Here is a 17,460-nt window from a genome sequence, read left to right as displayed (position 1 = left end):
TATATTTTCAGAGCTATTTGTACTGTTCTTGGAACCCCAGAATGCACTGGTGTGGAGTAATAAAAGATAAAGCAGAATAGCCAGCTTACAGATAGTTGTAAAAGTCTTTGAATGTTACTATGTGCTATGGATTGAATTGTGTCCTCCCCCCACCTCTGCCAAATTCATATGTTGAAACCCCAACTCCCAAAGTGATTGGTATTCAGAACTAGAGCCTTTGGGAGGTAATTAGGTTTAGATGAGGTCACTTGAGTGGGGCCCTTGTAATGATATTAGTGCTCTTATACAAAGAGACACCAGAGAGCTTGCTCTGCTTACTTTCTCTCCCTGCCATGTGAGCACAGTGAAAAGGCAGGCGTGTATAAGCCAGAAAGAGAGCTCTCACCAGAAGCCAACCTTGCTGGCATGTCTGGCATGCTCAGACTTCCAGTCTATAGTATTTTGTTATGGCAGCCCAGGCAGACTAACACACCATGAAATTTGGACTTTATTTAGTGGGCAGTAGAGTTCCTAACCCCCGCATTGCTCAAAGGAACTCAGTGTTGTTCAAGAGTCAACTATAGTATTGATAGGAGTTAGACAGTGGTCAAATGTGGTATGTAAGGGGGAAACAGGTGTCACATTTCTAGCTTGGGTGACTAGGTGAATGGTGATGCATTAATCAAGATATGGGAAGGTAAAATGGTTTATATCTGAATGGTAGTCTTAGAGATGGTTTTTATTTCTTTTTGCTCATCTGAATTTCCTATGTTTTTTACAATCACTATTACTTTTGGAATGAGAGTAAACAAAGGGTGGTTTTGTTTGTGCTTGGGGGTCAGATTTGGAATGCAAAATAAAGAAGACAAAGTTCCATGAGAAAAATGTTAAGTTTGGGTTATATTGAGTTTTGAAGTGCCTGTAGAAAATCTTGTTGAATGTGTCCAGCAGGCTGTTAGAAATACAAATCTATATGGAATTCAAAGACAGAGACTGGGATGTTGATTTTCAGAGTGGGTGTTTACTCTCTTTAGGGGTTAGAATATACTATCACAGAGTGCTGGCTTTGCATCAGGCTTGGAATGAAGTAGCACTGTTTTTAGGTGGCATGCATATGTTTGGAGAGGGGAAGGTGTTGAGGGGGATACTAGGAAACTTGCAGAAATGGAACTAACTGAGCACAGACTAAATGACCCACGGGAGGGACTCAACAACAGAGACAGAATTCAGAGACACTGTAAATTCTCACTCCAGTTCCAGGCTAGGTATTGAAAACCAAGAATAATCAGCTCAATGAAATGAGGCTGAAATTGTGGCATGGCTTTAGAGATACAAACAACAATGATGGGGAAGCTAAAAAGCTGTCACAGAAATAAGGTGGGAAGAATGGGAACTTGCCTGCACCTGAGAAGCAAGGATGACTAGGTACCTGACCTCTCGGGTGCAGCTCGGGAGTATCGAAAAAGGAATTTTAGGTATCAAAGTTATGTAGGGAGATAGCCTGGCTTCCCCATAGGCCTATTGGTAGCAGGAAGGGGGATGGGTGCAATAGATCAGTGGATTTCCACTTTCACCCATAGGTGTTTAACATCACACTCTCTAAAATCCAAAATTGAATCGGGCTGTGTTTGTTGATATTCTGCCAAATGGCCCATCAATTGTTCTGGGAGCAGGGACAAGCCTGCAGATAACTTGATACTTCTTTTGAGCTGCAATAGATACATAATATTTTGGTGCTCCTACTATAATGAATCTATATTGATAAGGGGACATTCTGTTGTGACTTTAAAAATAAGCCATTGTCTGTTTTTATTTTTCATTGTCACCTCCTCACTGGGATATGAGCCTTACTCCGTCTCTGAATCTCACTGAGAATGGGGTGAGAGTCAGGGATGGGATAGGAGTCCATCACCATCTGGCAGGCACAACCAGAAATCACGTTTATCACATGTATTCATCTCAGAAAGGACTATCAATCATTCTGAGCAAAGTGTCTGCACATCCTCTGAGAATTCACTTGTTTCTTGAATGGTGTGCTTCTCAAATCCTTGTTTCTCTCCTAAGGTTAAAACAGTCATATTCATCTACTTCTAATGAGTAAATAGATTTGGCTGCTTGATAATGGAATGGATTCTCTTTTCCATTTAAAATTCTAGAGGATGGACACTTTTTTTTTTTTTGTAGGCTTTCCAATTATGCTAACCTTATTTGATTGGTTATATATCAGACTGTGTGGCAGAGAGAAGGATATTTGAGCTGTATTACAATTCCTTATTATTACCTCCAGGCAGCACAGTAAACCAATTAAATTTCTAATAGTTCTCTGAGTAATATACATGTATTTATAGTTAATATCATAATATTTTTTCCATAATGATGGTAGGGGGATGAATACCCCCTCAAAAACTAATTTAATTGTGTAGACTTAATATATTTCTGGTTATGAAAGTTATATATATTTAAAATTTTAAATAATACCAAAATTAGTAGACTTGAAAATAAAAGTCCCCCATAATGAGAAAGACAGATAGATAGCTAGACAGAAATTAAGAGAGAGGTGTGAGGGGAGAGGGAGTTTGAGATGGGCTTAAGGTCAGGGATTAAATAAGGTTGAAAGATGTCTTACACATATTACTTAGTAATAAAATCAGTAATTTTACATTTTGATGATATCATTTTGAGGAAGTTTCATCAAATATTTTAATTACATGGTCCAGAATCCTTGAACTCAGAACTGGCAGAAACGTCTGAATCCATGCAAGCAGATTCACAGATTGACCGGAGAAAGTACAAGTATTTGAGGAATGGATAAAGGAAGAGGAGCTGAGAAGGATATCCAGAGACAGGGAAAGCCATAATAGTATTTACTGCTGTAGAGAAGTAAACCAGGATTTGGGTGCAGAAGGAACCTTTAGATTTGTTGACTAAGAAGTCTTTGGTGACTTTTGGAAGAGAGCAGCTTCAGAGGCATGGTGGGGACCAACAGTGGGTTGAAGAATGCTGAGAAGTGGATAGGAAGTGAGGAAGAGAAGGCAGCAAATATAGATTGTTCTTTGAGGAAGCTGAGCAGTGATGAGGAGATGGCTGTTGAGGAGGAGGCCAGATTTAAGGTTTTGGGTTTTTTTTTAGGATAGAAGAGACTTTAAGAATGCTTTTCTGTTGATGACAAGAACCCATTCATTTACTCATATAATATTTATTGAGGGCCTACATGTATCACTAGACTTAATGAACAAATCTTAAAGAAGTGGTCATGGTATGGGTCCCTAGGGGACTTTTAGAAATGGGTGGAGGCATTTTAGGTTACAGGATGTTATTGCCATTAATGACATTTAGTACTCACAGGCCAGGGATGCTCTAAATCCTGCAATAAGAGGGACAATCCTGAAAAATGAAAAGCTGTCCTGGATAAAATTAGAAAAAGAGAGACTGAAGACATGAGGGTGAGCACTCAGCAATATTCCACCCTATTTATTACTCCTTCCTTCAAGAAACACTTTTTCTCTTTTCTTTAATGACCTCACTCTCACCTAATTTTCCTCCAAAATCACTGGGCATTCTTCATCTCCTTTGGTCCCATATCACTGGCTCTTCTCCTGCCTGAAATTCTCCAGGTCTCTGAAAAAGATCATTTTTTTCTATTCTCTTTCCATTTAGACACATGGCTTTAAATATTATTTAGCCCTCTATTCTTGACCTCTCCCATGAGCTTCAGATTCATATAACCAACCACTTACTTGATATCTTCCACTTGTTTAATAGGCAACTCAAACCTAACATGTCCAAAACAGAACCCTTGTCTTCCCCAAACCTTTTTTTTTTTTAACTGATCTTCCTCATCCCAGGAAATGGCAACAACATTCACCCAATTGTGCAACCTAAAAACCCAAATCATTCCTCATTCTGTTTTGCTTTAAAGCCGTATGTCTTCTTGGCTCTACTTTCAAAATATATTCTCAGTCCATCTAATTGTCACTACCACAACTCCCATCATCTTTCAAACGACCATCATCTCTCACCTGGACCATTATGATCCTGTCTAGATTCAACTCCCTCCTTCCACTCTTGCTTCTTTGCAACCTTTCCACAGTGTTTAGATAGATCCTTTTAAAAAGTAAATCAGGTTGCATCACTTCTTTGCTTAGAATCCCCAATGGCTTCCTATTGCACTTGGAACAAAATCCAAACTCTTTATCTTGATCTATGAGGCCCTATATGATTTGATCCCTACCAATTTTTCAGTTTCATCTAATACCACATTTTCTTCCTTATTTGTTATCTTCTAGCCACCCTAGCCTTCTTTCTCTTCCTTCGATATGTCGAGTTATTTCCTGGTTCTTGCTGTTCATTCCAGTTGGAATGTTCTTCCTTCAGTTGATAATTTTACCTCCTGTTTCTTTCCTGTTTATTTACGTGAGTTAGACCTCTAGAACTATATTTCATAATAGTAGTAAATTTTGGTATTATTTCTTATTTCTCACTTATTTAGAATGTTTCTGGTGTTTCCACATCCAGTGTGATACTGATTTTTGGGTTGTTGTGTGTTAAGGAACTATTCATCTATTCTGATTTTATTAAGAGTTGTAAGCAGGAATAGATGGTAAATTTGATCAAATGCCTTTTTAACATTTGTGGAGATCATATAATATTTTTACTTTTGACCTATTGGTAAATTAAATTAAATTTCTCAATATTGAAACATCTTGGCATTAATTCACTAATTAATTTACTCAACAAATATTTATTGAGTGCCTACCATGTGCCAATTACTGTTCTAAGCACTGAGATACCGTAGTAATAAACAAAACACAAATACCACTACCCTTACAGAGCATGCCTTCTAGTGGGAGAGCTAGATAACAAAATAAATGCATAAATTTTATTGTACGTTGGAAGGCGATTAATGCTATGAAGGTGAAAAGAGCAAGGGGAAGTGATAGGGCAAGTACTAGTGTAGGTAGTGACTGCAATTTTAAATAGTGTGGTCAGGGAAGACCTCACTGAGAAGGCAATATTTATGCAAAGACTTGAAGGAGATGAGGAAGTGAGGCTAGGATGTTGAAAAGGTTATCTAAGTGGATATTTAAATCACCAATATTTAAGACAGCAGTTAATGTTAGAAATATCAATAGAGAACAAAGAACTATTCTTAGAGAAATTGGGGTGGGAGGTCTGACCCCGGAATTGGTAGATGGTTGCAACAAGAAGGAAAATTAGTGATATAACGTGAAGACATGAGGCTTATTTTAAAAAGCTGGAAAGAAGGGGCAGGCCCAGTGATATAAGGGGGTTGGGAGGGAAAAAAACAGGCATAAATTGAGAAGACTGTAAGGGAATCATGTCTTCATGGGAGATCTAGATTTCAGTTAAACGAAGAAGTTGCAGAGAATATTCAAAGACGCTTATGAGGTAAGGGATGTTGAACTGTGTATTCCAGAGGACCTAATGGAAGGGTTTCATGAGTTGGTAAGTGGTAAGAAATGGAACCAAAATAGGAAAAATGGAGACCAGATGGTAACTATTAGGTGATGAGGAAGGACTTGGAAATCTGAGGCTTCTTGTGTTTGTTGTCAAATAGAGATCAAAGTATAATGAATTTAGTTCTGGTAATCCCAAGATAGCTAATAGTGGTAAGGCTGCATTTGAGGATGAATGTGGGTGCCAATAGAAGTATGAAGGTTCTGTAAATGAGTGTTCTTACTGCAGAATGAGCTGAGCTTACTCTTGACTCCTATGAGAAGGGAGGAATCATGTTTCCATGATCTTATGAAACAGGCATGGCAATATAGTTCTGGAATGTTTCACAATGGTAACATTATAGAAAATATATTCATTAATTTAAAAAGATATCTATTGGTTTTGTGTTCTAGTTTTGGAGAACATATACTTCTATATTTTTATTCTTCAGAGGTAAATTTTTATGCAATTTGAAAGTAGGGGGATCCATCCCCTTTAATTTTTTTCATTTTCCTATAGAATATCATTGCTCATGAGTTTTATAAAATACTTATTATGGCTGCAATGGAAAAAAATCTCACATGTGTTTCTATAGTTAAACAATAGGAAATTAAATTACTGAAGCAATTCAGAATGAGACCTACCCAAACTTTTTCTGTTAATCAGAATTTCTTAATGTTGTTATGTTTCAAATGGAAACTCAAGTTGCATTAATTTCTTTGGTAAGAATCAGATATATTGAGGGTGGTTGCTCTATTCTGTCAAAAAAATTTTTTACAATATTTAGAACCCACAAATTAAGTAAGAATATCTTCCAAATCATCGGGCCAAATTTTTCTGTATATCTTTACCTTCACAAAAATTTCAGTAAATAGCATAGACTGGCCAAACTGCATACATAAGATATATTTCACTTACTCTTTTGTTCAGGTATTTAGGAAGTGACAGTTCAGGAGGAAACCTAGAATAGATGATCTCCATGGAACACTTGCTATTTGGCCTTCTCATTTCAATTTTCAAAAAACTTAGAATATGATCATAGGCACTTATCTGAGGAGCTAGGGAGCCTGTATTAATCACTTACAGACTATAGGAACAGAATCTCACTAGGAACCATCTTGTCATATAAATCTATCATAAGAACAAGGCAGTAAATTTAAAACTCAAAACGATAATCTCACATTAATGACTCCACCCTCAAAAGCTTTGGCATATTAAGCCAGCTCTGTTACAGCACATAGAGGAGAATAAATGAAGGAAAATGAAAACAATTTATAAGCATTTTGACCTACATTTACCTATCTCGAGGAAAGCTCCAAAGTGAATTCCTAGAGAGACTAAGTGAGTAGTTTCAACTGCTTGCCTGAAGACAGGCTGAAAGTAGAAGAAGGGATCTCACAAACTTTAAATTAGTGAACTCTTTTCCTGTTACTTTTATTCACAAGGCTAGAGGGCAGAAGTATGAACTGAAGTTAGTGATGGGTACTATGGTAGCTGGCCTTCAAGATGGCCCCCAATGATTCTCACCTCCTGATATTCTTCCCTTTGTGTAGTCCCCTCTCACACTGAACAGGACTGACTTGCATAACCAATAGGATATTAAAAAAATGAAATGTATAATTTCTGAGGCTACATTTTTAAAAAGGCATTGTTTTTGTCTTACACCATTGGATCATTCACTCTGGGAAGAAGACAGCTGTTGTGTTATAAGGACTCTCAGGGAGCCCTAAGTCCTAGGAAGTCCATGTGGTGAAGAACTGAGACTTCTTGCCAACAGCCATGTAAGCGAGCCATCTTGGATACAGATTCACTGGCCCCAGTGAAGCCTTCAGATGTCTGTAGCCAATATCTTGTCCACGACCTCACGATAGACCAAACCCAGTACTACCTAGCTAAGCCACTCCTGAATTCCTAACCAATGGAAAATATGTGAGATAATAAATACTTATTGTTGTTATGAGGTGCAAATGTAGGAGGGGAGCAAGTGAATTGGTTTTGGTTTTACAACAATAGATAACTAATAAACAGTAGCTAACTAATATGTGGCAGAACCAGAACTCAAGCCCAAGTGTGACCCCAAAGGTTAATCTCCCAAAAGGTTGAAATTTTCCCAGTGAACTTTTTAGCAGTTTTCCTTAGTTTACTTATTGAAATAATTTTTCTTTGAAATGAATTCAATTCAATTTACATCCCATGTAGAGAGAGGAACATCAGTCCTCTTGTTTGGTCAGTGACATGCTGTATTTACTAATATTGGACAAGTTAGGACTTGGGTACAATCAGTTCAAAGTCAATAATAACCATGTCTATTTTCCAGGTGTTCATTAAAACTATTTCTAAAGAAGTGTGATTCATGTTTCAGGAGGAGTTTTTCTGTTGATTCTTCATTGAATCTTCTATTTTATGAAATATTAACATGTACTATTCCACTTAATTTGTTCCTTCTCCTGTCCCTCCTGTGAAACCATTTTAGTACACAATTTTAATTTCCTCAAGAGGAAAACATTAGAGTTGTTTCTGAATTATCCTTAACTAGAGTTGCAAATGATTTTAAGAACCACTTGAAGTTCTACCTAAAAGTTGTATCTAAATTTCATGTAAGTCACAATTTTTTTCCTTACTCAAATGTCATTTCAGCCGTAGGGAGATAATCTTTTACCTTGAAAGATATAAACATTTCAGACTAAAGAAACAAATATTTTTATCTCTTAGCCCAGGTGAAATGAGTCATCCTGCAACTAAAGAACATCTCAACCCGACTATCAGACATGAATGTTATTACAGTAAAAATAGGGCTTTCTTGTCCAATAGACTGCTCATTTACCTCGAAGTAGAGCCCCTGTAACTACTTCTTTGAGAAATGTTCTATTTCTCTCCTTAAAAGCATTTCTAATTATGAAGATTTGAATTTTCAAAATATAAATTAGGAGGTAATTCTTTGTTTATTGAAAACATTAACCAAAGGATATATTTAGATAGTAGGACCTCCAGAGCTCTATTTACAAATACTTGTTTATACACAAGTTTTAGATAGTAAAATATAACTCACAGGCATGCATTGGTACACATACTTTATATTGCAAAAGCACTATTGCCTATTTTAAGCTTCTTATAAGGAATTCTAATTTTTCTCACTACTTATTTGATATGTAATTTCTTCAAAACCTGTTGCTTTTGTCCTTGCTATTCCAGTTCTGAAATCACCAGATGTCCAATATTTCAAGTCTTCTAGCTCATTTTACAGAACACTTCATAATTTACCTTAAACTTGGGTTGTTTTTCTTTGTTTATGGAAACTATATGCCATGAGAGAGAGAGAGAGAGAGATCCTCAACTTCTATCAAAAAGAGAATGAATTAAATTAGCATTAGAGATGAGACTTTGTAGTGTGGTAAAATACACATAGTAAAATTTACCATTAGTGACATTTAGTATGCTTATAATGCTGTGCGATCATTGCCACTATCTAATTCCAGAACATCTTAATCAACCCAAAAATGTAACCGAACTCAAGTCTGGCTGCTTGTTGCTCAAAAGCCACTACTTGAGAGGCAAATGTTGGTAGAAAGGAAAGGTTGCTTTATTTGAGAGGCCAGCAACCCAGGGAGAAGGCAGAATCATATCCAAAGGCTAACTCCGCCCCCACCCCCCGCCAATCAGGGGGCAAGAGATTTTAAAGGGGAGTTTCAGGGTGTGTAGGCAGAGGGAGGACACTACATGTAGAACAGCATGGTCAGCTCTGATAGTCATCTTGAAATTGGTCATGCAGTGGTCTGATCAGCATCATCTTGATTGATTTAAGTACAGTTAATCTTCAACTCCAGGGTCGGTTTGTTCCCATTTCTTTGAGGCCAGTTATTGGAATTGTGGCAGCTTATGTCCTGGCTATGGTCTGGTCATCATGTAGTTAACTTCTTCCACCTGATGGGGGCTTCAGTATCTAGAAACAGCTCAAAAGATATGGCTTAGGATATTATCTATAGTCCTTGAGGAGGAACTAGAGGTCCTTGACTTTGCTTGATAACTAAACTAGTATTTTTTGTCCTGTTTGACTGTTTTTCTTTTCTTTTTGCATTTCCTCACTTTTCTGATTATTTATTCTTTGACAAGTTTTTCTATAGACAAAAGGCAGGCGGAGGACATGGCAGCATCTGTCCTGGGAAAGCCCAATAGGGTCCTGCTCTATTTCAAGAGGAAATCCAAATTCATTAAGCAGTCAATCCCCTTTTCTTCCTCTCCAGCCCCTCTAGTAACCACCAGTCTGCTTTCAGTCTCTGTAGATTTGCCTATTTTGAATATTTCATGTAACAGAATCCCACAATATGTGGCTTTTTGTGCCTGGCTTCTCTTGCTTAGCATAATGTTTTCAAGGGTCATTCATGTAATAGTACTTCATTCCTTTTTATGACTGAGTAATATTCCATGGTAGGGATAGACTACTTTTTTTTATTGAGTTACAGTCAGTTTACAATGTTGTGTCAATTTTGAGCACAATTTTTCAATTATACATGAACATACATATATTCACTGTTGCATTCTTTTTTCACTGTGAGGTACCACACGATCTTGTATATATTTCCCTGTGCTATACAGTATAATCTTGTTTATCTATTCTACATATGCCTGTCAGTATCTACAGATTTTGAATTCCCATTCTGTCCCTTCCCACCACCCTCCCCTCTGGCAACCACAAGTTTGTATTCTATGTTTATGAGTCTGTTTCTGTTTTGTATTTATATTCATTTGTCTCTTTCTTTCTTTCTCTTTCTTTCTTTCTTTCTTTCTTTCTTTCTTTCTTTCTTTCTTTCTTAGATTCCACATATGAGTGATCTTGTATGGTATTTTTCTTTCTCCCTCTGGCTTACTTCACTTAGAATGACATTCTCCAGGGACATCCATGTTGCTGCAAATGGCGTTATGTTGTTATTTTTTATGGCTGAATATTATTCCATTGTATAAATATACCACAACTTCTTTATCCAGTGATCTGTCGATGGACATTTAGGCTGTTTCCATGTCTTGGCTATTGTGAATAGTGCTGCTATGAACATTGGGGTGCAGGTGTCTTTTTGAAGTAGGGTTCCTTCTGGATATATGCCCAGGAGCAGGATGACTGGGTCATGTGGTAAGTCTATTCCTAGACTACATTTTGTTTGTCCATTCATCAGTTGATGCACATTTGGGTTGTTTGTGCCTTTTGGCTATTGTAATAATGCAGTCATAAACAAAAACACTGTGTACATATTTTTGTTTGAACCTCTATTTTTAATATGCTTGTGTGTGTATATATATATTCATACACTCAGGAGTAGAATTGCTGGGCCATGTGGTAATTGAGGTGAGGCAGTTTTAAGTGAAATATAACTAAATCAATAAGTAGTTTCATTTTTGTGCAGGGCTCATATTGTTATTTCTCTTTTGTTATGTTAACAACTTTTCTGGACTGCTACATTTCTGTACAAAATGTGGTATGAGAGTTTATACCAGGAGCCTACAAGATGATATCACCAACCCACACTCAACATGAGAACTAACCATGTTTTATACAAAGTGCCCACTGATTTAAGGCAGTTGAAGGTCTCCAACTCTTCAGGGGCAATGGTATGCACCTTCAAGTAATGAAGATTATAGACATGTCACCGAATTGTTTCTATAATAGTTTTGGAGACACATAGATCGTAGTCATGTTACAGACAGTTGCCTTGAGTCACTCACTAAACTTCTCTGTATCTCATTTCCTCCATCTGTAAAATGCAGGTAATAATCACTGCTTCTCAAGATTGTTATGAGAAAAGAGCATGGCCTGGCACATAGTTGGCACTTAATAAATATTAGTTCTCATTCCCCCATATTATCTTACACTCTTCAAATTAACTGTTCTTCGAGACAACAGTATTTTTCTTCTCGTTTTGTCTTTCAGGTTAAAATTAAGCTGCCAAATACAAGCCCTTCTGAAATTAAAATCGATATTCAGGAAATGATCCTCGACCTCCGTACTCCTAATAAGTGAGTAAAACTTAGAACTAGAATAATGAATATTATAATATTCATTAATCTTTCATCAATATCCTTTTTAAATGTGTACATAGTTATTTTGCATCACTGCTAAAGTCTGAAGAAAAGTGAAAAAGTCAGTTAATTATTCAGAGGTTTGATCTGTAATATAAACATAAATATATCTGTAAATTCCTAGATTTTTTTCTACTTTGTATGCATACATTTGGAGTAGGTTGATACTACCAAAACATAATCCTTGACATTCAGATATAGTTTGCTTATCTGGCAGGAAAAATAATTAAAGATGAAAATCTCTTCAGTTTTAAGTTTTGCATGTGTGTTTTTTTTCTTGTATAATGATGGCATAAGAGAAACAGTATCTTTAAGCTTTCTGGATACTATGGGGCTCTAAGGTTAAATTTGATTATATTCATCTAAAAATCAACAAAAAGTATTGTCATCAATTACTTAAAAATTCTAACAGCCAGTGTATCACTAGATCCTCAAATTGTGTGAATACATTTAAAAATAATGCAGATGATAATGGAACAATTCAATTAAACATTTTGATATTTTCAAAAGAGTTTTGTCATTACACAAGTTCAAATCATCTTCCCAAAACACAATACATATGGTAAAATTCTGATAAAAATGTTTATCCTGAAACCTGGATAAATCAGTCCTGTCTTTCAAAACTAACTCTATAAGGAAGGAATAGATGGAGCTTGGCATGTGCTAGATAAAATATCTAAATATCTCACTGCTTTGTTCACTTTTCATCTGGATGTATAACAGTGAGCACACTGGTTGATTGCAGTGGTTCTTTCTCTGTAACTCATAAACATTTCAAACGGGGTGTGGGAGCAGTCAGCTGCTGGCACATTCTCTTCCTTCCATTATCAGTACCTGTAATTCTCCTTTGTTGGTCGTAGGGCTTCAAGAAAAAAAAATTAGATCTCTGGAACAAAAGACTTCTATGTGTAAACAACCCAACATACACACATAGCTTAACGTTGATTTCTACAGTAGATGCGTTTAACCCAATATGACCTACCGATGAATATATATCAAATATTTTTAATTACTTAATGTGATTTCAAAATGTGATTTGCAGGAAAAAAATTGTCTCATGTTATAAAAATTACATTCTTTATTCCTACCATTCACTTCAAGGAGGATTGTAATGTTTTCATTACACGTTATTTATGTATTTACTCTCCCACACAACCTTTGCAAGGAAAGTTGGTTAAACGTACAGTCAATCTTCCATGATATTTGTGCGCTTGTTAAAAGCACACACGTATCTACACACCATGGAGTTAATTTCCGTTTCCCTAGCAGTTCTCACTGTCTCCATCAATCTTTAGGCAGCTGCTCTGGCTATGCTGTCATTCCAGATATCTATCAAAGCCCACTAAATGAAAGACTCATACAGAGATACTTTTCCATGTAGAATGTGGGCTACACTAGGTCATTTGGATCTTACTACACTTATACATTAAATGCTCAGTGCAGAAAGGTAATGTCTCTTAAGGAAAAAATTCATTAATTAAGACAGAACGTAGAATTAAGATTTTTTTTTATCACTTTTCCTAAATACTTAAACATTCTTTGGAAGCATACTGTTTTCTGAAATCGTATTACTGGAAATGTGTCTTGTTTTTGAGTCTACTGATATTCACATTTACTTTCCTTAGTTTCTAACTTTGACACCCTGTAACACTATGTTAACTGGCTCCCAGAAAGATAAAAGAATACATTCTGTTCATGTATCTGTAATGGAAAACAGATAAACTTATTTTTACTGAACTGACTAGTAATATCAGTCTGTTGATAGTCAATTGCATTAAAATTATAAATAAAACCTAGTTTTTAGCATTATACAACCAGAATAAACAAAGCAGTTTACTGAATTCTTCATTTTTTAAAACTGGTTGTTTTGGCATATAGATTCCCAACATGGAATAGATAGAAAGGAGGAAAGAAAGGGGAAATTGTGTAATGTCCCAGAATCTCCTGATTTGTCTTCCTATAAGGTTTCATTATTTTTTAGGTGAATTCTAAGAATATCATAAATGAATTCCTTGAGTGTGATTTAAAAAAACACATTCTAAAGATAAATATGAATTAATTTTTGGTTGAGTGTTTCTTTAGATTATTCTCACCTTTGCTTGTGCTCCTCTGATTTAGATTGAGAGTTGGCTGATGTTAAAAGACATCGATACCTTAAAAAAAGTTTTCTAAGTGAAATAGTGAATTGCAGCTCACTAGGTATTTCTGCACTTCCTTTGAAAACAGTTATGTCTCCAATAAGAAACCTTAAAAAGTTCATGTCTGTTTTTAGCCCAAATATGTAAATCAAAGAATTTATTAACTACATTAAATAAAAAGTGCATTATGGAATATGCACAGAACAAGGTTGTCCTTTATTTAAATCTATTCCAAGTAACATCAAATTGAATTCTCTAATATAAACGTAGACATATAAGTCTCTAAACTAGAGTTCACTCTATAGATAATTGTTTTGTTTTTACTGTCATATAGTATTGTTTGCATTTAAATAATTTCTAATGAAAATTAACACTGAATAAACATTTTACCAGTGATTAAACTGGTAGCTTCTTAAAAAGCAAATATATTTTCAAAGTAAAAGCAGAGGGATTGGATTTAAATGTTCATTCATATTTTATTATAGTACTAATCTATACTGATTATTGAAATATCATTCATGATGATCTATTTGCTTTTTATTCATTTATTCATTCACTCAATAAACACTTATGAAGTCTTCTGCTAGACACAGGGAGGGGACACCAGTATAAAATACAGTCCTGTTCTTCAGTAAATTGTACATGGTTAAGTATTTGTAGAATTTTATTTTGTTTAAAATATAAATCTCACTTCAGATATCAGACCATAAAACAGACTAGACAAAAGTACTTCCCTTCTTCTAAGAGCACAATTTATACTCAAAATTTTAGTATGTGAAGCCACACAACTAACGACTGGACAAAAACACAGGTATAGATGGATCATTCCAGTGGCCACTGTCTCTTTTGAATTTATTTTTCTCTGGACAGAGAAATACACATTATCATTGGAACTCCTTCTTCAGCTGATTATAGTTGTCTTTTAGTGCTATGAAGCTACCACCACTGAGTTTTGCTTTATTTTAAAAGTGAATATATTATCATTTGTAGACTAAGAGATAAAGCAAATCCAACTCTAGCACAATCTATATTGTAAACAGCGTTAAAAAGATGGACTCTAAATATTTTTTGCAGCCGCTTTTTTTGAGATGCCAAATATTACAGGCTATATTAAAATACAATGCAATTTAATTATTTCAAGTGGATGGAGCTGTTTCTCCTACCTCAAATATCTAGAATGAGACAAGAGTAACAACAAATTTCTACTTTAGGTTCCAGAGATATGTGATAAATACTTTCCATGAGCCCAGTTTCCTGAACTTAGGTCTTTGCAAGTGAGTGAAGAGGAAATTGATTTTCAAGGGTTTCATTTTCAAATACTAGTCCTTTGTACAGGTATTCAATAAGTATCCCTAAAAATTACCACATTCCTTTACTGATTTGGATCTTACACCTTCTAAAAGAGCTTTTCTGTCCACTTTTTGTAGAGATACTCAAACCTTCTCCACTGAGAATGTGAGGTAACAAGTGTTTCATGTATTTAATTTTCTTCAGATACCAGCATGTGCCAACCCCATACATAATTCAGATTCATACCACTATGACAGAATTATGGATGTCTCATCCCAGCCATTCATCTAAAGCATACAGCTATCTAGTAACTGACCCATAAACTGCAAAATACACTCAGGATTCTCTCACAGGGAATTTTTGTCAATGTATAGTAGAAAGAACCAGAAGGAAGCAGAGAAAAGCACTTTCATTGATCTGGTATTGAAATCATTCCAGGCCTGAGTTTCAATAACTACACCCGTAGTAGAGACTCAGCCCAAAGTTGTGTTACCAGAATTATCATAGAATCATTCCAATTTTCAGATTTCTATCAGTCAGCCACATTCCATCTACACATAAATATGACTGGCAACAGACCTATCCAACTGGTTTAAGGTTGCAGTGGTTGTGGTTCTATACCTATAACCCTAGCCTGAGACTATGTTTATATAATGCAAAATGAGGCCAATTTAGAAAAAAAGAGGAGTCATCAAAACCACTGCTTGGATTTTTAAGGCCAAAAAACCAGTATACTCTTTGTGTTATTTAGGCATAGTTTTGATCCAGTAGTCATACTGTCTAAATAGTTTTTTGGTTCCTAATAATATTCTACTGGTATATATTGCTTCCCATTGCCTTATTAAAAGTGACATCTTCTTGATATCACTGATTCTAGGTTTTTATTTTGTTTTGTTTTGTTTTGTTTTAGGAAACTGTTGCTAACCCTTCCCCATCCTGTGGAATGCAACAGTGCCAAAGCTTGCTATATCCTTGAAAGTGAGACTCTCGAAGTTACCGTGACTATGAAACGAGAGTTGGATTTTCTTAATTTCTTCTGAAACTGCATGGATAAGGAGGAAACTTGGTAAAACAGCACTGATTAAAAAAACTGAAAACTGAAAAAATTGCTTAATGGTTTCAATCTTCTCTGTATTATTCTGATATATTTCAGAAAGGGCCTATCAATTCTAGTGATATTGTGATCATTTACAGTCATTTCTTTTACTCTAGCAAGAAATATTGTTTTCTCATACTAATAAGCTATTTCATTTTTATAGTGATCACTGGATAGAATTTACAGGTTAACCAATTAGATTACTACATGGTCAATTAAATAACTGAAATATGACCGTGAAATAGTTGGTCCACTTGTTTCAGTGGTCTAAAGAAATTAAGCCAATTGATTATAACATGATACAATCAGTTGCATAGCAATTGGTCATTATTATCACCAGAAAAGTTTATTCAGTTTCCTTTTTTGTTGTTGATTTAATCAAATGATTTTGACTGTTCTCTGTTTAGGCTCTCACTATTGTTATAGAATATATAAATAACAAAGGATTATAAATAGTCTGATGCACCATACTAACGACATGTTTTGCTTGAATAAGAAATACTCTTGAGCACACAGTGTTATTTGGCTTCCTCAGTCCTGCTTTCAGTGTTTGGATCTATTTAGGTTAAAAATATTTTTCCTTTTGTGCATTAATAATTATTAACAATGCCTTTGTGAGTACTGTGTTTATATTTAGTAATTGAATTCCTTGACATTTAAAAGGAATATAAAGAAAAGTGTGGTGCATTTACAAATCCTGTTTTCTCTCATTTCCTATATTTATTCTTAATTAGACATACTTAGTTTTATGAATTATGCCAATGTATCCTGCCTCTTCTGTACTGTATTGAGTAAGTTTATTTTAGAATTATTTATGAATAAATTATATTTAAAAACTTGTGTGACTTGGTCTCACGTATCATTGTAGAACTCTGGACTTACCTGGGAGTAAATTTTGAAAAGAGATGAATAACTGAAAGATGTTTATTGCTCCTATGTGAACTCTTAAGGGACTAAATGTTCAAACATATTTTCTAGATTTAACTATGCAGACAACAGCCAAGCATCTAGTTTGTGACTATATAGAATAGAAGGAAAAGACTGAGATTTTGGAAAAAGTGATTGTGTTAAAACACCAAGCTCTTGTAGAGAATTTGACTTTGAAATTACCAAAATGACTTTCTTCTTTGAGGGCAAGAGTTGCGGGTGAGATTAACTGAAAGGAAGTTAGTGTCTGTGAGTTTAAGTCCGTGGTGTTACAGGATCAAAAGAGTGTCCTGCTTTGCTTTCTTAATATCTTTTTAAAAGGCCATATTTTAAGAATTTCAAGTTACACCCTAAACTGTAAACTCTAGAGCAAGCATGACCGGTTACTAATATTTTTCTTCCCTAGAAAGCAACAGTGAGTCAGTGAAAAATATGTCTCTTTTTCCTATATATTGGCCCTAATTACAGAGACCATCATTAGTCAAGCTGACTGAATGTGTACAA

General features: G+C 35.3%; 1 protein-coding gene across 1 annotated transcript in view; it reads left to right on the top strand.

Annotated features, from left to right (window-relative positions):
- DNAAF6 (dynein axonemal assembly factor 6) overlaps nt 1–16,868 on the top strand; it is a 36,639-nt gene extending 19,771 nt beyond the window's left edge. The window contains exons 6-7 of the mRNA XM_014561896.2: nt 11,357–11,442; nt 15,844–16,868. Coding sequence (XP_014417382.1) covers nt 11,357–11,442; nt 15,844–15,973 — 216 coding nt within the window. The 3' untranslated portion in view covers nt 15,974–16,868. The remainder of the gene's footprint in view (nt 1–11,356; nt 11,443–15,843) is intronic.
- The last annotated feature ends 592 nt before the right edge of the window (nt 16,869–17,460 follow it).

Source organism: Camelus ferus, chromosome X (assembly GCF_009834535.1).
Source record: "Camelus ferus isolate YT-003-E chromosome X, BCGSAC_Cfer_1.0, whole genome shotgun sequence".
Classification (NCBI taxonomy): Eukaryota; Metazoa; Chordata; class Mammalia; order Artiodactyla; family Camelidae; genus Camelus; species Camelus ferus.
This window is presented reverse-complemented; position numbering and strand designations above follow the sequence as displayed.